This window comes from Morus notabilis, unplaced genomic scaffold, assembly GCF_000414095.1.
Source record: "Morus notabilis unplaced genomic scaffold, ASM41409v2 Scaffold114, whole genome shotgun sequence".
Taxonomy (NCBI): domain Eukaryota; kingdom Viridiplantae; phylum Streptophyta; class Magnoliopsida; order Rosales; family Moraceae; genus Morus; species Morus notabilis.
The window spans coordinates 492,160-514,070 of NW_010359462.1; the positions used below are offsets into that span (position 1 = coordinate 492,160).

A 21,911-nucleotide genomic window follows, 5' to 3' on the forward strand; every position below is an offset into this window, starting at 1 on the left:
AAGATTAAAGCCTTGCAGGATATGCAGTCCCCAACTAAGCCGAAGGAAGTGCAAAGGTTGACAGGATGTGTCGCCGCCCTAAACAGGTTTATATCAAAGGCAATAGACAAATGCGTCCCCTTCTTCGACGCTTTGAAAGGAAGTAGGCACTTTAAGTGGACACCGCAATGTGAAGAGGCCTTCTAAAAATTAAAGGAACATTTGGGCAAGCCCCCAATCCTGTCAAAACTAAACCCCGACGAAGAGCTTAGCCTATACCTCTCCGTGTCCCAACACGCTGTAAGCTCCGTATTAATAAGAGAAGAAGAAAGGGTGCAATTGTCAATCTACTATGTGAGCAAAAGGCTCCTCGACGCCGAATCGAGATATAGCGAAATAGAACGCTTGGCCCTCGCCCTAATGGTAGCTTCAAGGAAGCTTAGGCACTATTTCCAATCCCACACAATACGGGTTCTTACAAATCACCCGTTGAGACAGGCTCTACAAAAGCCCGAAACTTCCGGGCGACTTTTCAAATGGTCGGTAGAATTAAGCCAATTCAACATTAAATATGTGCCAAGGACTGCGATCAAGGGCCGGGCGCTGGTTGATTTTCTAGCCGAGTTCTCCATAGACCGGCTCCCGCCGCACCTGAAGGAGTCGAGAATACAGAATGGAAGCTCTACGTAGATGGAGCGTTGAGCGATAACGGGTCAGGAGCTAGCGTCTTGTTAATCAGCCCAGAAAACCACAAGATTACCATGGCGGTTCGATTTAAATTCAAGGCGTCAAAACAATGAGGCAGAATACAAGGCGCTAATTGCGGGGTTGCAATTGGCCAGCCACCTAAAGATCGAGAGGCTCAGCATCTTCAGCGATTCTCAATTGGTCGTCGGGCAAGTGAAAGAAGAATACCAAGCGTGAGGCGAGAAAATGGGAGCGTACTTGAGAAAGGTAAAGGAAGAACTCGTCAAGTTTAAAAACTATGAGATACTTCAGATACCACGAGCCGAAAACGCAAACGCCGACGCTCTAGCAAAGCTAGCATCTTCGACAGATTCTGACACACTAGGGGTCGTTCCCATCGAAGAATTGGAGCGGCCGACCATTGAGGAAAAAGCTAAGGCATTAATCGTCCAAACAGATGAAAATTGGATGACGGCACTCATCCAATACCTAATAGACGCACAACTGCCAAGCAATAAGGATGAAGCCAGACGGATCAGATACCAAGCTGCTAGATACTTATTGTACGATGGCTTGCTTTACCGACGAGGCTATTCAACACCTCTACAGCGGTGCCTGGATGATGCCGAAGCCCGGAAGGTCCTCTGAGAAATCCATGAAGGAGTCTGCGGTAATCATACTGGGAGACAGTCTTTAGCTCTTAAGGTTTTGAGGCAGGGATACTACTGGCCCACGCTAAAAAAGAAAGCTTTCTAATACGCCCGACGTTGCGATAAATGCCAAAGGTATGCTATAATTCCTCGAGCACCCCTAGAAAATTTAACATCGATTCTCAGTCCATGGCCCTTCGCCAAATGGGGGGTTAACCTAATCGGGCCACTACACCTTGCACCTGGAGGCTTTAAGTTTGCCATCATCATGGTAGACTACTACACGAAATAGGTGGAGGCAAAAGCTTTAACTACGACCACGGAAGCAGCCTGCACCAAATTCATGTGGGACAACATTGTGTGCAGGTTTAGGGTTCCCCACTCAATAGTATCTGACAACAGAAAACAGTTCGACAATGCCTCAACACGCAGATTCTATGACATTTTAGGCATTCGGAAAGACTTCTCGGTGCCAATCCATCCACAATCTAATGGACAAGTTGAGGCGGTCAATAAAATATTAAAATATACCCTCAAAAAGAGACTCGACGATCTAAAAGGGAAATGGGCCGAAGAACTCCCCAAGGTCTTATGGGCATACATAACGATGAGCCGAACTACTATGGGTGAAACACCCTTCTCCATGACGTATGGCGTCAAGGCAGTGCTCCCTGTAGAAATCAAAACGCCGATCTTGAGAAACGTTGTCCACAACGACGACGACAACACAGAAGGAATGAACGGAGAACTCGACTTGTTGGAAGAAAAGAGGCTCGACTCCTAACTACGCCTCGCCGCCTATCAACAAAGAGCAGCACGATATTACAACAAGAGAGTTCGACAAAGAAGATTCGTCCTAGGAGATCTAGTATTTAAAAGGGTAACGCAGAATACAAAACCCAAAAATACTGGTCCACTTGGCCCAACTTGGGAAGGGCCCTACATTTTGGAAAGTCTCGGTGGCAAAAGAATTCAACATCCATAGAATGCAGAGCAGCTAAGGCTATGCTACCAATAGTGTATGTAATTCTTACGCATCCCAATTGTACATTCTTTACGAATTAAATAAATTGTTATGTTTGCAGAAGGAAAGGAATTCATCCCTTAATAACATGTCTGCTTAAAAAACCAAGGTATATTAAACATACATGGGGGGACAAAGGTCTACGGATCGCTAAAAAAAAAAAATAACATGACGACCCCAAGGGGTGAAATCGGCGTCAAATCCTCCAAGGAGGAAAGACGAACACTTAGCAAAATTCTAAGGAATTTTCTAAGGCGACGACCCCAAGGGGTGAAATCAGCGTCAGATCCTCCAAGGAGGAAAGACGAACACTTAGCAAAATTCTAAGGAATTTTCTAAGACGACGACCCCAAAGGGTGAAATCAGCGTCAGATCCTCCAAGGAGGAAAGACGAACACTTAGCAAAATTCTAAGGAATTTTCTAAGGCGACGACCCCAAGGGGTGAAATCAGCGTCAGATCCTCCAAGGAGGAAAGACGAACACTTAGCAAAATTATAAGGAATTTTCTAAGGTGACGACTCCAAGGGGTGAAATCAGCATCAGATCCTCCAAGAAGGAAAGATGAACACTTAGCAAATTTCTAAGGAATTTTCTAAGGCGACGACCCCAAGGGGTGAAATCAGCATCATATCCTCCAAGGAGGAAAGACAAACACTTAGCAAAATTCTAAGAATTTTCTAAGGCAACGATCGTAAAGCAAGGTATGAATAAAATCTGCTATCTTTATTAAAAGTACAGATAAAATGAAAAGATGTCTAAATCAATGTCAGGTTACAAACAAAAAAAAAGGAGAGAGAGAAGGGTAAAAATTTTTTAGGCCTCGTCGCCAACCGCCGATTCATCGCCATCACCAGGCGGGGAAGGGTTGTTGTCGCCAGTAGGAGGAGGAGAAGTATAGAGGAAGCTCAAGTCTCACTCAGGACGCTCCTTTTTGATCAAATCAACAATCTATTGACCCGCAGATTGAAAATCTTTGGTACGGATGTTGATGAGCTCCGAGGAAGCCTTGAACTCCTCAATAATTTCAGCACGCTTGGCGTCGAAAGTAGCTGTAGCCTCAGCTTCGGCTTCCTTCTTCCCCTCCGCCTTCCCTTCGGTAAAACATTTTTTCACTGCCTCAGCTGCTTCGGCCAACTTTGCATCGGACAGATCTGCCAGCTTCGTAAGCTCCTTGACCGAAGCAGTCAACTTGGCCAGTTCATCTTCCAAACTCGACAGTTTGGCCACAGCCATATCTCTCTCCTCGACGGCATCCGAGCACTTTTTCTTGGTGTCATCGATAAGAGAGTTGAGCTTGGCCTCCACGCTGTCCATCTCCTTATTATATTCCTCAACCTTAACTAGGTTGAGGAGATTGAGAATGGCAAGGATTAGGCCCTGACAAATTGAAGGTCAGAAAACAAGGATAAAATGTGGCAAAACCAACAAAAATGAAAGACAGCTCGACCAAGTCTTACGTGAATTTGGAAGGAGATCTGCTTTCGCTGGCGATCAACCAAAGAAGATTGTGTGGCAGCAACCCAGTGTGGCTCAAGAAAAGACTCATACAGAGCCTGGAAAGCAAGGGAGAAGCGGGGGAGAAGTTTTAGCATCGCCCCTTTAGCCCCCGGAATGAGCACGCGTTCCCTCGGTGCCAGAGGAACGTCTACGTCAGGAATGTGGACCATCGGCGTCCAAGTTTCTACCACCGGTGTCTTCTCTTTGCGCCTCTTTTTTAGCGTAAGATCCTCCTCCGTCGTCGAGGGGACCCTTGAGAAGAAGAGATGGCTTTCTCCTTTCCCTTAGAAGGAGGTTGTTGGCTTGGCGGGGGCTGCTGGCTTGACTCGGATGGCTGACTACCGGGAACTTGAATCCTCAAAGATGCTATTTCTACAGAAACGACGAGACAAAGATATAGTCAGCGTTCGAAAAACGAAAGCCATGATAAAAAAGGCCGCCTAAAAGGAACCCTTGACCTGGGGGGTAGCTGTTGTGTGGGAAAATGTGAAGGGCACGTGGAGGAACGATAATATGACACGTAGCTTTAACTACTCCCTGCAAAACAACAACCCTCGACGTCTGGGGCCCCCTCCGATTCTGTTATAAAGAACCCAAGTGAAAAGTCTAGCTTAGGGCGTCGATTCCTTCTAGCATCGACATATCGTACCGTCGACCTTAGGACATAGAAATCCCTCGACTGTGGAACCAACAGCCAAGAAGGACAGTTGGGTTAAGCAGCACTGGCGATGAGGGGAATGCTCTTCGGGGAAAAGTCTGATGTGGCAAATTACGTACAAAAGTGGGGAATGACTGCAAGGCAGGCATTTATTGCGAACCCTTAAACCGCGCCACAGGGGACAGAAAAGGGTTACTGGAACGCAAAAAGCCGTAATAGAAGACTAAATTGGCTGAGTGAACAGTATTCCAAGTGATTAGTGGGCTACGTCTGGGCCTAAAAAGGGAGAGCACTTGAGTGCTTCTACCTACGAAGGAAATTAACCCAGCGAAGGAAGCTTTCAATATAAAAAGGGCAAGACCCCATATAGGAAGGGGGTTGGAACCCGAGAGAAAAAAGAACAAGAAAGAACAATTGATGTAAATTGTAACGCTCTCAAAAGAAATATATAACCATAGTGGATGTAGCTCTGATTTTATAGAGTGAACCACTATAAAATCTCTTGTGTTCCTTATTTGTGCACACTTTTTATCTTCACACGATACATCCCTCACACAAATTCTTACATACATTCAACACTAAGGCCGGTAATCTAACGGGAAACCCGGAGGTAACCCGGCCTGTTTTTGTTGAGGAGAATTCACCGTCAACAATATTCATAAAATATTCATAAATATATGCACATAAAATGATGAATAAACTATTTTATTAATTAAATAATAAATATCATATTACATCTAATGCTTCTAGAACGCTATTCTCAACATCAGAATAGGTCAAAATTTTATTTTTTTATTTATGTTTTGTATTCTTAAATTAATATATGATTTTCAGGAATTAATGCAACAGGCGGCATCATTTTTTGATGAATATTCTATTTTTATGATTTTTTTTATTTTTCGTCTTCAAAAAATATAACAAAGTAAAAATGACGTCAAAAAATAATGAAATTTTGCAGCCACGGTCCTCACATTTTTCTAGGCCTGCTAGAAAACAATGGCCTCAAAAAATGACAAAAAAAGTGAAACGCTGTCAAAAAGCTCCCGGCCCGTGTCGTGGGGCGCCCGGGGCCAGCTTAGGGGCCGAGATGGATCAAAAATTTACATGTTGATTTATTTTTTGCATTCTTAAATTAAGATATGAATTTTAGGAATTAATGCAACAAGCGGCACCATTTTTTGAAAAATATTCTATTTTTTATGATTTTCTTTATTTTTCATCTTTAAAAATATAATAAAATAAAAACGACGTCAAAAAATAATGAAATTTTGCAGACACAGTCCTCACATTTTTCTAGACATGCCAGAAAAAAATGGCCTCAAAAAAAGACAAAGAAAGTAAAACGCTGTCAAAAAGTCCCCGGCCCACGTAGTGGGACGCCCAAGGGCTAACTCAGGGGCTGAGATGGGTCAAAAATTTATATTTTTATTTAAATTTTATATTCTTAAATTAATATATGATTTTTTGGAATTAATACAATAGGCAACACATTTTTTTGATGAATATTCTATTTTTTATGATTTTCTTTATCTTTTGCCTTTAAAAAATATAATAAAGTAAAAACGACATAAAAAAATAATGAAATTTTACAGCCACGGTCCTCAAATTTTTCTAGGCATGCCAGAAAACAATGGCCTCAAAATATGACAAAAAAAGTAAAACACTGTCAAAAAGCTCCTGGCCCGCGTAGTTGGGCGTCCAGGGGCTAGTTTAGGGGCCGGGATGGGTTAAAAATTTACATTTTTATTTTTGTTTTGCGTTCTTTAATTAATATATGATTTTTAGGAATTTATGCAACAAGCGACACCATTTTTTTTAATGAATATTCTATTTTTTAGGATTTTTTTATTTTTGATCTTTAAAAAATATAATAAAATAAAAACGAAGTAAAAAAATAAGAAAATTTTGCAGACATGATCCTTACATTTTTCTAGGCATGCCAAAGAAAATCAACTCAAAAAATGACAAAAAAGGTAAAGCGCAGTCAAAAAGCCCCCGGCCCGAGTAGTCGGGCGTCCTGGGGGCAGCTTAGGGGCCGAGATGGTTCAAAAATTTACATTTTGATTTATGTTTTGCGTTCTTAAGTTAATATATGAATTTTAGGAATTAATGCAAAAGCGGCACCATTTTTTTTTTATGAATATTCTAGTTTTTATGATTGATTAACGCTCAAAAGTGATGTTCACAAGCGGTCAATTGTAGCACAGAAGGGCGGTCGTATCCATGGAGAGATAATAAAATAACAAGAAAGATTAGCAAAATAAGAGCGTTAGAGCAAAATAAATAACAAGTGAATTAAAGAAAAAGAAGAGTTTTTGAGATTTTATTGCAAATAAAATGAAAAGGAGAAAATTTGTATGAAGAAAATTCAGTAGTAAAAACGGTAAGGTGTCGAGAATCCCTAATGTGTCGTTCACCAATTCAAGTTTTGATTCACAAAATAAAATGATCGAATAAATTAAATCCCTATGTTGGCTATGAAAATATTATCATTACAAGTTATCCAAAATCGACAATATATCAATTTGACAATATTGCAGTAAAAGACAATTTGTAAAATAATTTAAATAAGAAAATAGTGCATGACATAATTATATAAGAAATTGGCACATAATATTTTGAAAAGTAAAAGGAAGATAGATGAGATTTTATTCATTCGGATGTAGAACCTTACAGCACAAGGAATCAAAAGCCCGAATTGGGTGACTAACAAAAATTCATCTTTAACCTCACCAAGAGAACTCTAGCCTAGCTTGCAAAACATTCTCACAAGTTCTAGAGAGAAAATATGAGAGTGACAGCAAGACGACAGAAAACTGAATATTCAAATGTTATCCTTAAACCTTAGGCTAACCCCTACATTTATAGTGTTCAGAGGTTACCTATCAAATAAGGAAACAAATAATAAAAATAGAAAATTACAAAAGAAAAGGAAACAAAATAAAACTATACATAAATTAGGAGAAATCATATATATGTTTTGGGGAAGAAATCTGGTAATTTGCTCTGATTTTTAGGGAAGAAATTCATATTCAGCACCGCTGAAGACACGTGTCGCAATGCAATTGGAAGGATTGAGTCAATTGGCCACGTGTCGCACTCGGAGAGGTTGGCGTGTGCTGGCGTGGTCAAAGTGGAGGTGATGCTGGCCGACATATGGGGTCCTACTGAGACATGTGGTGCATGCAGAATGGGTGGTCGGCTGGCACTGAGGAGGCACAGGACCCACGGGAGCTTGGTTTGGAACGCGCTGGAGATCGCGCGTGCATGGGATGGGTAAAAAATTTACATTTTAATTTATGTTTTACATTCTTAAATTAATTTATGAATTTTAGGAATTAATGCAACAAGCGGAACCTTTTTTTTTATTGATATTCTATTTTTTGTGATTTTCTTTATTTTTTGTGATTTTTTTATTGATAAAATAAAAACGACGTCAAAAAATAATAAAATTTTCAAACACCACTGTCACATTTTTCTAGGTATGCCAGAAAAAATGGCCTCAAAAAATGACAAAAAAGTAAAGCACTGTCAAAAAGTCCCCGACCCGTGTAGTGGGCCGTACTGAGGCCAACTCAAGGTCCAACTCAGGGTCCGGGATATGTCAAAAATTTATATTTTTATTTATGTTTTGCATTCAAAAATTAATATATGATTTTTTTGAATTAATGCAACTAGCGGCGCCATTTTCTCATGAATATTCTATTTTTTATAATTTTCGTTATTTTTCATTTTAAAAAAATATAATAAAATAAAAACGACGTCAAAAAATATTAAAATTTTGCAGACACCTTCCTTACATTATTTTAGGCATGCCAAATAAAATGGCAAAAAAAAAAAAAGCACTGTCAAAAAGCCCCCGGCCCGCGTAGTGTGGCGTCTTGGTGCCACATCAAGGGCTAGCTCTAGGGCCGGGATGGGTAAAAAATTTACATTTTTATTTATGTTTTGCATTCAAAAATGAATATATGATTTTTTTAGAATTAATGCAACAAGCGGCACCATTTTCTGATGAATATTCTACTTTTTATGATTTCCTTTATTTTTCATTTTTAAAAAATATAATAAAATAAAAATGATGTAAAAAAATAAATTTTTTGACGATGATTCTTACGTTTTTCTAGGCATGCAAAAAAAATAGCCTAAAAAAATGACAAAAAAGCAAAACCCTGTCAAAAAGTTCCAGGCCCGCGTAGCGGGGCAGCCAGGGTCCAGCTTAGGGGCCGGGATGGGTCAAAAATTTACATTTTCATTTATGTTTTGCATTGTTAAAATAATATATGATTTTTAGGAATTAAAGCAACATGCGCCACTATTTTTTGACGAATATTCTATTTTTAAGATTTTCTTTATTTTTCGTATTTAAAAAATATAATAAAATAAAAATGATGTCAAAAAATAATGAAATTTTGTTGACACGATCCTCACATTTTTCAAGGCATGTGAAAAAAATCGCCTCAAAAAATGATAAAAAAAGTAAAGTGCTGTCAAAAAGCCCCCGGCCTGCGTAGTGGCGCGTCCTTGGGCCAGATCAGGGGCCGGGATTGGTCAAAAATTTATATTTTTATTTATGTTTTGCATCTAAAAATTAATATGTGATTTTTTGGAATTAACGCAACAAACAACACCATTTTCTGATGAATATTCTATTTTTTATGATTTTCTTTATTTTTCATTTTTAAAACATATAATAAAATAAAAACGACGTCAAAAAATATTCAAATTTTACAGACACGATCCTTACATTTTTGTAGGCATGGCAGAAAAAATGGCCTCAAAAAATGACTAAAAATGTAAAACGCTGTCAAAAAGCCCCGGGCCCGCGAAGTGGGGCGCCTAGGGGCCGGCTCAGGGGCCAGGATAGGTCAAAAATTTACTTTTTTGTTTATGTTTTATATTCTTAAATTAATATATGATTTTTTCAAATTAATGCAACAGGCGGCACCATTTTTTGATGAATATACTATTTTTTATGATTTTCTTTATTTTCTGCCTTTAAAAAATATAATAAAATAAAAATGACGTCAAAAAATAATGAAATTTTGCAGACACGATCCTCACATTTTTCTAGGCATGCCAGAAAAATGGCTTCAAAAAATTTCAAAAAAAGTACAGCGCTGTCAAAAAGCCGCCGGCCCGCGTAGTGGCGAGTCCTGGGCCAGCTCAGTGGCCGGGATTGGTCAAAAATTTACTTTTGTATTTATATTTTGCATTCAAAAATTAAGATATGATTTTTTTAGAATTAATGCAACAAGCGGCACCATTTTGTGATGAATATTCTACTTTTTATGATTTTCTTTATTTTTCGTTTTAAAAAAATATAATAAAATAAAAATGACGTCAAAAAATATTCTATTTTTGCAGACACGATCGTTACATTTTTCTAGGCATGCCAAAAAAAAGGCCTAAAAACGGACTAAAAATGTAAAACACTGTCAAAAAGTCCCCCGCCCGTGTAGTGTGGTGCCCAAGGGCCGGGATGGGTCAAAAATTTACATTTTTATTTATGTTTAGTATTCTAAAATTAATATATGATGTTTAGGAATTAATGCCACAAGCGGCACCATTTTCTAATGAATATTTTATTTTTTATGATTTTTTTTTATTTTTCGTCCTTAAAAAATATAATAAAATAAAAACGAGGTCAAAAAATAATGAAATTTTGCAGACACGATTCTTATATTTTTCTAGGCATGCCAAAAAATGGCCTGAAAAAATGACAAAAAAGTAAAACCCTATCAAAAAGATCCTAGCCCGCGTAGTGGGGCGGCCAGGGGCCAGCTGAGTGTCGGGATGGGTAAAAAATTTACATTTTTATTTATGTTTTGCATTCCCAAATTAATATATGATCTTTAGGAATTAATGCAGCAAGAGGCACCATTTTCTGATGAATATTCTATTTGTTATGATTTTCTTTATTTTTCATTTTTAAAACATATAATAATAAAAAATGACGTCAAAAAATATTAAAATTTTACAGACCCGATCCTTACATTTTTGTAGGCATGGCAGAAAAAAATGGCCTCAAAAAATGACAATGCAAAACGCTGTCAAAAAGTCCTTGGCCCGCGAAGTGGGGCGCCTAGAGGCTGGGATGGGTCAAAAATTTACTTTTTTATTTATGTGTTGTATTCTTAAATTAATATATGATTTTTTCAAATTAATGCAACAGACGGCACCATTTTTTGATGAATATTCTATTTTTTATGATTTTCTTTATTTTTTGTTTTTTAAAAAATATAATAAAATAAAAACGACGTCAAAAAATAATGAAATTTTACAGACACGATCCTCACATTTTGCTAGGCATTCCAGAAAAATGGCTTCAAAAAATGACAAAAAAAGTACAGCGCTGTCAAAAAGCCGCCGGCCCGCGTAGTGGCGAGTCCTGGGGCCAGCTCAGGGGCCGGGATTGGTAAAAAATTCACTTTTGTATTTATATTTTGCATTTGAAAATTATTATATGATTTTTTTTTAAATTAATGCAACAAACGATACCATTTTCTGATGAATATTCTATTTTTTATGATTTTCTTTATTTTTCGTTTTTAAAAAATATAATAAACTAAAAACGACGTCAAAAAATATTGAAATTATGCAGACACGATCCTTACATTTTTCTAGGCATGCGAGAAAAAAATGGCCTCAAAAAATGACAAAATGTAAAACGCTGTCAAAAAGCCCCCGGCCCACGAAGTGGGGCGCCTAGGGGCCGGGATGGGTAAAAAATTTACATTTTCATTTATGTTTTGCATTCCCAAATTAATATATGATTTTTAAGAATTAATGCAACAAGAAGCACTATTTTGTGATGAATATTCTATTTTTTATGATTTCTTTATTTTTCGTATTTAAAAAATATAATAAAATAAAAACGACGTCAAAAAATAATGAAATTTTGTAAACATGATCCTCACATTTTTCTCGACATGTGAAAAAAATGGCCTCAAAAAATAACAAAAAAAGTAAAATGCTGTCAAAAAGCCCCCGGCCTGCGTAGTTGAGCGTCCTTGGGCCAGCTTAGGGGCCGGGATGGGTAAAAAATTTACATTTTCATTTATGTTTTGCATTCTTAAATTAATATATGATTTTTAAGAATTAATGCAACAAGCAGTACCATTTTTTGATGAATATTCTAATTTTTATGATTTTCTTTATTTTCGTATTTAAAAAGTATAATAAAATAAAAACAACGTGAAAAAATAATAAAATTTTGCAGATATGATCCTCACATTTTTTTAGGCATGCAAGAAAAAACAGCCTCAATAAATGACAAAAAAGTAAAGCGCTGTCAAAAAACCCCTAGCCCGCGTAGTGGGGTGTCCTGGGGCCAACTCAGGGGCCGGGATGAGTAAAAAATTTACATTTTCATTTATGTTTTGCATTCTTAAATTAATATATGATTTTTAAAAATTAATGCAACAAACGGCACTATTTTCTAATGAATATTCTATTTTCTATAATTTTTTATTTTGCGTCTTTAAAAAATATAATAAAATAAAAACGACATTAAAAAATAATAAAAGTTTACAGACAGTTCCTCACTAGTGTTTATTTCAACCAAAAAAAAAAAAAAGGCGTAAGGAGGATCCTTAGATTTCTTGACTATAGGTTATCAAGCTTCCGCCAACACTCGTCCAGAAAACACAGAATACTTGTATGGATGCAGCTATTCAGTATTCTAAATACCCAAGGATTTACCCAACTCTTTGCATATGCTTCTTTTGTAACCGGTGATTCTTCACCTCTTCACACTGATTCTTGATTTAATCACAAATTCATCAGAAGTCATCAGGCACAGTAAAATAATCATAATCAAAGGAACCATCGCCGCTGCCATAGTCAGAATAGTCATCAAATTCGCCATCAAGATACTCATCAAAGACGAAATCACCGTCTCTAAAACAACAAGAGTGCCAGTCTCCATCAAAATCGTCATAACAATCATCAGATAAATTATAAGGATAATCATCAGCATCTGGTTCAATGCGAAATTCGAAGCCCTTAGTTGATTCATGAGGAAGCCGCATATATTTAATCTGTTCCATACACCTTTTCCCCAGTTTTCCTTTCAAATCAATACTGAGACACTGGCGCAAGTCAAGTGACTCGAGATGACGACATCCATCAAGAATAGCTTCCAACCCAATGTTAGTCATGGGATTTCCAAGAAGCTGCAGATGGCGTAACTCGGGCATGTGTTTAGCAATAGAAATTGGCTCTTCATTAATCTCCAACTCCTCATCAGGGTCCCTGTGCCAAGGTCTATAAGCTTGGCAATTCAACTTCAGTGATCTTAGACGAGGGCAATAGCGGCCAGCAGCTTCTATAGGTTCCGGGGAAAAAGAGCAGAGTGTAAGATCAAGCTCCTCCAACAATGGAAGCTTTGCAATGGCTTCAATCAACCCCTCATCTGAAACATAATAGCAACAAGCAAGCCGGAGGCGTTTGATTTGATCACAGCTACCAAAAAAAAGTCACAAAAGGAACAAGACTTCAGCAGATAGCAATACTATAGACACGGTAACTAAACTTCTGCACGATCAAGTTAGTTATTGGCGTTTACACTCCATTTGGTAAGAACACGAGAAAAAAGGATGGAGAACATTCAATATGAACAAATTGATGAACTGATTGATATTTTTCTCATAAACTGTATAGCATATTTATAGATTACAAAACAGTCTACCTATGAGCTATTTATGGTAACACAATATTCAACACTAATTACAAATAAAGGCCTAATATACAAGAATTTCCAGCTTGCATTGACTCTGGAAATCAAGGAACAAATTCCCTTAAAACCAGAGTCAACGAATCCTTGAAGATTCGTCAACACCCCTCCTCAAGCTGGTGAGTGGATGTTTTACATTCCTAGTTTGCGGACGATGCTTTGAAATGCAGTGACAGATAGACCCATGGTTAAGATGTCTACCAGTTGTCTGTTTGTAGGAACGTAGGGAGTGGAAATTAGACCACTTTCTAGCTTTTTCTTGATGAAATGTCGGTCGATTTCCAAGTGCTTAGTTCGATCATGTTGAACCGGATTATGAGCAATACTAATGGCAGACTTGTTATCACAGTATAGCTTCATTGTTCCTTCCCACTTGATCCCTAAATCACTTGGGACAATTTTAATCCAAAGTAACTCACATATACCTTGAGCCATTGCTCTGAATTCAGCCTCTGCACTTGATCTAGAGACTACAGTTTGCTTCTTGCTCCTCCAAGTTATCAGGTTTCCTCCTAGGAAAGTGCAGTAACCTGTGATAGATCTTCTATCGATGATTGATCCTGCCCAATCTACATCTGTGTATGCTTTCTAAATCGAGTCTGCCATTTCTCTTGAATAAGATTCCATTTCCTAGAGTGCCCTTCAAGTACTGCAAAGCCTTGTACGCAGCTTTCAGGTAAGCTTCTCGTGGAGCATGCATAAACTGACTTAGAATACTTACAGCATAAGCAATGTCTGGCCTGGTATGTGACAGATAGATAAGTTTACCAATCAATCTTTGGTACCTTCCTCTGTCCACTTCTGGACTTTCAACAACTTCTCCCAACTTGTGAGTGTAGTCAATGGGAACTTCAGATGGTCTGCATCCGAGCATGCCAATTTCTTTTAGTAGATCCAGGATATATTTTTGCTGAGAGAGGAAAATTCCAAGCTTTGAGTGAGCGATTTCAATTCCTAGGAAATACTTGAGCTTTCCTAGGTCCTTTATTTCAAACTCCCTAGAGACATGAGTCTTCAACTTTCCAATTTCTTCTGTGTCATCACCTGTCACAATTATGTCATCAACGTACACAATTAGAGCAGTGACCTTCCGGCTGTTGATCTTTTCACAAAGAGAGTGTGATCTCCTGGACATTGTTTGTACTTAATTCTCTCCATTGCCTTTGCAAACCTTCCACACCATGCTCTTGGGGACTGCTTTAAACCATATAGAGCCTTTTTCAACCTGCAAACATGGTTAGTCCCAAAGTTTTGGTTGAATCTAGGTGGAGCCTCCATGTAGGCTTCCTCCTCTAGATCTCCATGCAAAAACACATTTTTTACATCAAATTGCTGCAGAGTCCAGTTTAGATTAACTGCCAGTGATAATAAGATCCGAATGGTGTTCATTTTGGCTACAGGGGCAAATGTTTCTATGTAATATGTTTGAGTGTAACCTTTGGCAACAAGCCTGGCTTTATATCTCTCAAGAGTCCCATCCGCATTAGGGGCAAATGTTTCTATGTAATATGTTTGAGTGTAACCTTTGGCAACAAGCCTGGCTTTATATCTCTCAAGAGTCCCATCCGCATTATATTTCACTGTGAATACCCACTTACACCCAATAACCTTTTTTCCTTTAGGCAACTCCACAATCTCCCAAGTATTGTTTTTCTCAAGTGCTCTCATTTCCTCAATCATGGCTCTTTTCCACTCCCCATTCCCAAGTGCTTCTTGAATAGTTTTTGGAATTTCAATGGTGTTTAATTTGGTGAGAAAGGTTCTGTGGAACGAGGAGAGATGGTCGTATGAAATGAAGTTGGCTATGGGATTTGATTCAGATGATTGGTTGTGCATGGGTTCAAGAACTGGTTTTCTTCTTGAGTACACTTGCAGTGGAATGGTGGACTGAGGAAGAGTTTCACTAGGCTCACCAGTAGGACTCGACTGGTTTGGGAAAGACTCAAGAACAAGACTATTTTGTCGGGCATGACTGGACGAGGTTGTTTCTTCCTGACCCAATAGACTTGCTGTATGTTCATGATCGGAGTTCAACGAAATTGTTGTTGTAAGAACCGAACTTGATGGATCAAATTGAAGGAAATCAAGGTTATCTTCGGTTCTCATTTCTCCCGGAAGACAACTTGGATCATAAAACTTTTAGTTTTCAGCAAAAGTGACATCTTTAGAGACAAAATTTCCTTGAGGCCGGATGATAACATTTATATCCCTTTTGTGTTGATGAGTATCCTAGAAAGATGCACTTGAAAGCTCTTGGATCAAGTTTGCTCTTTTGGTTTTTCTTTGAGATATGGACATAGGTTGTGCAACCAAAGGTTTTTAATGGAAGTTGGGTTCTCTTAACATCTAGAAAGTGAGTGGAGTAGAATATCAATAGGTGACTTGTTTCCTAACACTCTACTGGGCAAGCAATTAATCAAATATGTGGCTATTAGGACGGCTTCTCCCCAATAGAATTTAGGCACATTTTTTTCAAACAACAAAGCACGGGTGATATCAAGGAGATGGCGATTTTTTCTTTCTGCAATCCCATTTTGTTGGAGAGTATCAACACAAGAGGACTCATGGATTTTAACTTTTTCTTGGAGAAATGGTGACATGACTTGATTGAAATATTCTCGTGCATTGTCAGACAGAATATGTTTAATACAAACACCAAATTGAGTGGAAACCATTTTATGAAACATAGGAAAAATTACTCACATCAGACTTGTTTTTCATCAAAAATAGCCAAGTAGTCCTTGAAAAATCATCTATGAATGAAACAAACCATCGAGACCCGTTAATATTTGAAATTCTAGAGGGTCCCCACACATCAGTATGAACTAAAGAGAAAGGTTGAGATGTTATTGAATTGCTTAAAGGATATGAAACTCTATGGTGTTTAGCCATTTGAAACACCTCACAATTGAAATCTTTAACATCAATCTTATGAAATAACAAGGGAAAGATAGTCTTTAACAAGGGAAAGATAGTCTTTAACAAAGGAAAAGATGGATGACCCATTATAACATGATGTAGCCAAATTTGAGCCCTTTTAGCAGACTGGGTTTCTACCAAATATGACTGCGAAATGCAACTGATTTCACCATTACCACCACTAGTGTCCAAGTAGTAAAGCACTTCCTGTTCCTTAGCATGCCCAATCATCTTCCCCGTATCATGGTCCTGAATTTCCCAATACATAAGATAAAAAAGAACTTTACTATTCAGATCAGAGGTGAGTTTTTTAATTGATAATATATTGACTGACAATTTGGGAACGTGAAGAACGGATTTTAGAGAAAGGAAAGACATGAGATTTATGGTTCCTTTTCCAGCAACTACGGCAAAGGTTCCATCGGCAACTTTTATCTTTTGGCTGCTAGAACACGGTGTATAAGATGAAAAAATATTGGAAGAATGTGTCATATGGTCGGTGGCTCCTAAGTCAATTATCCAAATTCCAAAAAAACTGTTCTTTGAAGTACTCAAGGAATGAGTTGAGGAAAACTTACCTGATTGGGCCATGGAACATGAACCCACTGGTTTTTCAATTGTAGTGAGAGAAAGCTTCGTAGTTTTTCAATTTCCTCCTTATTCAACCCATTCACTTCGGCAATAGTAGTGCCTTCTTCGGTACTGGCGATGTTGGCTGCTTGATTGTGCACTACATACTGCCGTTGCGGGTTGTTTCTCCTCTGAAGTTTCCAACAAATGTCTTTGATATGACCTGTTTTCTTGCAGTAGTTACAAAACAGATTTTCTGTACTGTTGTTCGAAGGTTTGATCTCTCTACCACTGTTCCAAGGTCTGGTCATGTTATTCGGGGTCCTTGGAGTCTCGTGTTTCACTAAATCTCCATTGGTTGTTGCTTAAGTCGTGGCAATCAGCGCTGCTCCTTCATTCAGTGGGGTTTCAAGCATAATTCCCCTCCTTCCTTCTTCACTTCGAATGGTGGAAAAGACTTCACTCAGGCTTGGAAGAGACTCTTTTCCGAGTATGTGGACACGTACTTGGTCGAATTCGACATTCAGCCCCACTAGGAACTCATAGACTCTTTCTCCTTCAACAAATCTTAACATCATGGCTGCGTCTTCACTGCACTTCATCTTAATATTTTGATAGTAATCGAGTTCTAACCAAAGACCTTTCATTTTATTATAGTACTCGGTGACCGAGAGAGTACCTTCTTTGGTTGAGTGAATTTTTGTTTTTGATTTCAAAAATAAGGGCTGCATCACGAACCTTTGAATAAGTTTGCTTCACCGTGTCCCATATGTCCTTTGCAGTTGTGAGAAACATGCACGTCCCACTGATTTCAGGCACCATTGAGTTCCAAAGCCACGACATGATCGAAGAATCTTCTATGTCCCAAGCAGCAAATTTTGGATCACTCTCTTACAGAATCGGACCTGTCAAATGACTCAGTTTTCCCTTACCCTTTAGAAAAGTCCTCACGAGTTGCGACCATACAAGATAATTACGGCCATTAAGCCTAAATGAGGGCTGTAAATTCTGATATTCACCAGAGGATTGTTGAGAGGAATAATTTAAGAGGGTTTCGGTAGTGGGAGTGCTAGTGTTAGTGCTGGAAGTTTGTTCTGTGCTGGAATTTTGAGACATTTTTTCTGATCAGAAAAAGAAAGGCTGGCACGGGAAGAAAAAACAGGTATTGAAGGGTGTTTTTCAACGGAAACAAAGGGGGCAGAAAGAATAATCCTAATGCTCTGATACCATGAACAAATTGATGAACTAATTGATATTTTTCTCATAAACTGTACAGCCTATTTAAAGATTACAAAACAGTCTACCAAGGAGCTATTTATGGTAACACAATATTCAGCACTAATAACACACAAAGGCCTAATATACAAGAATTTCCAGCTTATATTGACTCTGGAAATCAGGGAACAAATTCCCTTAAAACCAGAGTCAACGAATCCTTGAAGATTCGTCAAACACAATATTTTTTTTAGTATTCAAAAATCTCCAAACTCACTTTGTGAGCCCGGATTGGAAACTAGAGTCTTCTGTCAAATCTACAATCTTTGGAAGGCACTAAGACTTTGTCATGGTGGTTCAAACCCATACCTTGTGGGGGCAAACCAACGGCCTCACCATAATAGAGAGGAAACATGTAAGAGATAGAAAATTGAAAATGATAGAAAATATTAGGCTTCTTTTAGGTTGTTGGTAATTGGTAATAGGAAGGAAAGAAAATGAAAGTTTTGTAAATTACTATTTTGTTCATCTACTTGTATTATTTTACTTTAAAACAAAGATGAAAAGGTAGTTTTGGAATGCAAGATTATTTGTTTCTTTTTCTCTTGAAAGATAAATTTGTTGATGTTTCCTGACCAAGGGCTACAACATCACCTTCAAAACAAATCCCTCCATTTATGCGAGCGAGAAAATAAAAATTAAAAAATTAAAAAAAAAAAGGCAGGTGCATTGAGTCGGGGCACCACGATCCCACCGGTTTTTGCCATGCTCCGCCCTATTTATAAATGGGGTGGGCCGAAAAAAAAAAAAAAAAAAAACCTCCCTGCTCACCTCATTTACATCCCTACTATTTGTTTTCAAGTTATCCACCCAAAATATTAAATTCTATGAGACCCACTACAACTTTTATTCACACTATTTTCTTTCCCCTCCTCTTTTTCCATTTCACCAAAGGAGGACAAACAAAATATGCTTTGAAGCTTATCAGGGACGAAAAACAAGAACAAACAAGTGCTTAGAAATTTTTATAACAATCTGCAGTATGATGCTTCACAATTTAAGGAGGGTTCTCTTAGTGACGCACCATTACATCCAAACCTACCATATTAAAGAGGAAAAAAAGAACGAAAAGAGGAGACGTTTATTTCGTTTAATTGAAGAATTGTTTCAGCAAAGTTGTCGTGAATTTGGGACCGTTGACATGCAAAAACATTTTCCAAGCAACATGGCAGCCAATAGATCAGTCACTATTTTCCTTAACAAGCCAAAAACAATGCCACTTGAAAGAAAACAATTTACACCTAAGCTCATAAAACTCTCATGCTATCCACCAAAAGACAAACCATATTATCCCAGATTTGATCACTTAAAATGCCAAAAAAAAAAAAAAAAAAAGTTATCTTGCATGGTCGATGGTGAAGACAGTCGATATTAAAGGAGAACAATTGACATAATTTGTTTTATTAGCTTCAATTAGTTATCATAACAGTCGTTTGCCAGTAATCTTCAATACAGAAATGATACAAGGAGACCATGCAAAATCCAACAATTATTAGTTCAAACCTAATTAGATTAGAAGACACGGCAAGCATATACTATTTAGAAAAAGCAAAACCCTTATAAAGCAGAATTATAAATAGCAAAAGATTGAATGCAGCAAGCAAATATACTGACAATAATCCCATACATTTCAAAATCCAAGAACAAACACACTTTCTATTATAGTGAGACCCTGAGACTCCTATCGAAGTTGAAATTTTTTTTTAAAATTCGAGAGCGAAATTCAATGAATGACACCATACAAAAAATCATAAGACGCCAAATTTACAGATAAGATGTCAGAAAATCAACGGTTGACAAGCAGATGAAAGGAAACCCTATAATTCCAGATTAACAGACTACCAAATTCAAAAAGAAAAAATCAAATGCGTTTAGAATTGGTTCTAAAATGATTCTGTTTTTTATATGAAATTGAAAATGAAAACGTTTTCAATCTCAGGTAGAAATCGTTTCTAAAAATGTGTCAAGTAGTTTTATTGAAAGATTGTTTTCAATATAAGAAAAAACTAAAACTCCGTTTGATTATATATTTTTTTAAAACATCTAATAGTATTTTAAAGAATATATTAAATAATTAATATTATACTTACTAGTTAACAAAGCTATTACCCAGTATGGACATAATAAAATAACAATGAATAAGCATTATGTTGAAGAAAATTTCATAAGCACCCATATCATATGGGCCCTTGATTGTAGTACACCAAATCTCAGCCATTAATTTATATTCATCTAATCTTCCCTCATAGAGAGAGAAGAGAGGAGATTTAAGGGAGATGGGTTTGTTGAGGTTTTGAGAATCTGGGCGTGGAGTTGTTTGGCTTGGAGATTTGATTTGATGGCGATTGGGTTCTTCAGAAGTTGTTAGTGTCAGAGCACCATGGTGAGCACCGAAGATCCCTCCCAGCCGCCGGCAAGCCTTCCTCAGCCGAGCCACCAATCCTCGCCATCTTCGCCATGCGAAGCCCATCCCTACCCGAGGCGGCGAACCCCAGGCGCATGAGGAAGCCGCCGGTGGCGGCGCCGGCGAATATCGAGTTCCAAGGATCCTCCTTTTGGCGGACGTAGACCATGGTGCAGTCGAAGGCGGAGAAGATGCCTCCCCAGACGGCGAAGCTCCCGCCGACGCGCTGAAGAACGAGGAACAACGAGGAAAGAAGGAAAGGAGAGGCGAAGAAAATGGAAAGAGAAGAAAATTAAAAACAAAGAAAATTAAAAACGAGAAAATGAAAACGAGTATAAACCGTTTTCAGAAATGTATACAAAATATGAAAAGGTAAACGTTTTCAGTTTCAATTTTTAAGAAAACACAAACCAAGCGCTTTTTTTATATTATTTTTAGTTTTTGCTCCTCGAAAAACGTGAAAAACGTTTTTGAGATTAAAACCAAACGCGCACAAAATTTTCCACCGATTAGATTCCAAAAATAGATTAAATGAAATTCGAAAGAGAAAAAAAGAAACAAGCGATTCTAGTAAGAGAAATCGATCGAATACCTATCGGTGATGTACTTGAGGAGATCATCATTTCCAAAGTATTCGATGTTGATGTCAACCAGATTTCCACGGCTACGATTGACGGCGTGGCGGCACATCCTGTCCAACACCATATTCAGACCTGCTTCGCCGAGGTTATACATGTTGATTTTGCGCCATACCAGAGGATCCTTGCAGATGTCGAACCACGACCTGCACACAAACTGAATGGTCTTCAGAATCTCCGTCGCGACCAGCCGAGAGAAGATCGATGCCGTCACCTCCCGTGGCAGTTCCAGCCAGTTCCGGAGAGGTTCCTCGGGAGAAACTACGCCGCTCGCTGAGGAACGGTCCTTCAACGACGAATCGCCAAGGCCGGAGGAAGAAGACGCCATGGAAGAGGATAACTCGGGAGAACAAGGGATGCAAAATGGGGTTGTTGGCTGAATTAGGGTTTCAATCGGCGGGAAGAAAGAAATGGAAGAAGACTTTTGGTGCGACTGGAACAAAAACAAGAAAAATTCCAATTTGGGAAAATGTCAGATGTAAGGAGTTCGTTATAATATTTTTTTATAAAAAATATATATAAATTAAAAATAATTTTAATCTCATAATTTTAATCTATAAATTAAACGTTAAAATTTTTTAGAATTCAAAATGTATTCCACTCATTTTTAATTTATATCAAAATTAAGAAATTTTTTCTATAAGACCTCGTACTAATAGAGATATATTTTTAATTATTAAATTTAATTAAAAACATATTAAAATAAAAAAATATAAAAAATATATAATTTTTAATATAAATATAACAATTAAAAATAAATAATTATCAAAAATTCATTTTTTAATTCTTTTAGAGAAACTCTCTCAAAATTATTATATATATTAAGAGTCCGTTTGGTATAAGGATTAAAATTAAGGTAATTTGAGTCTTTTGAT

The 21,911-nt window shown here is 37.7% G+C and overlaps 2 protein-coding genes across 2 annotated transcripts; one reads left to right on the forward strand and one right to left on the reverse strand.

Annotated features, from left to right (window-relative positions):
• Positions 1-912: 912 nt before the first annotated feature.
• LOC112090880 lies at positions 913-2,100 on the forward strand. Its single transcript, XM_024163156.1, has 2 exons — positions 913-1,305; positions 1,609-2,100. Exons 1-2 carry the CDS (start codon positions 913-915, stop codon positions 2,098-2,100), a joined length of 885 nt encoding a protein of 294 aa, XP_024018924.1.
• A 9,940-nt stretch (positions 2,101-12,040) lies between these two features.
• Positions 12,041-21,483, reverse strand: LOC112090882 (F-box protein SKIP19-like). The gene is made up of 2 exons (XM_024163159.1): positions 20,991-21,483; positions 12,041-12,959 (listed from the first exon to the last, which is right to left on the reverse strand). The coding sequence occupies exons 1-2, from the start codon at positions 21,362-21,364 to the stop codon at positions 12,278-12,280; spliced, it is 1,056 nt and encodes a 351-aa protein (XP_024018927.1). The 5' UTR covers positions 21,365-21,483; the 3' UTR covers positions 12,041-12,277.
• Between the last annotated feature and the right edge of the window lie 428 nt (positions 21,484-21,911).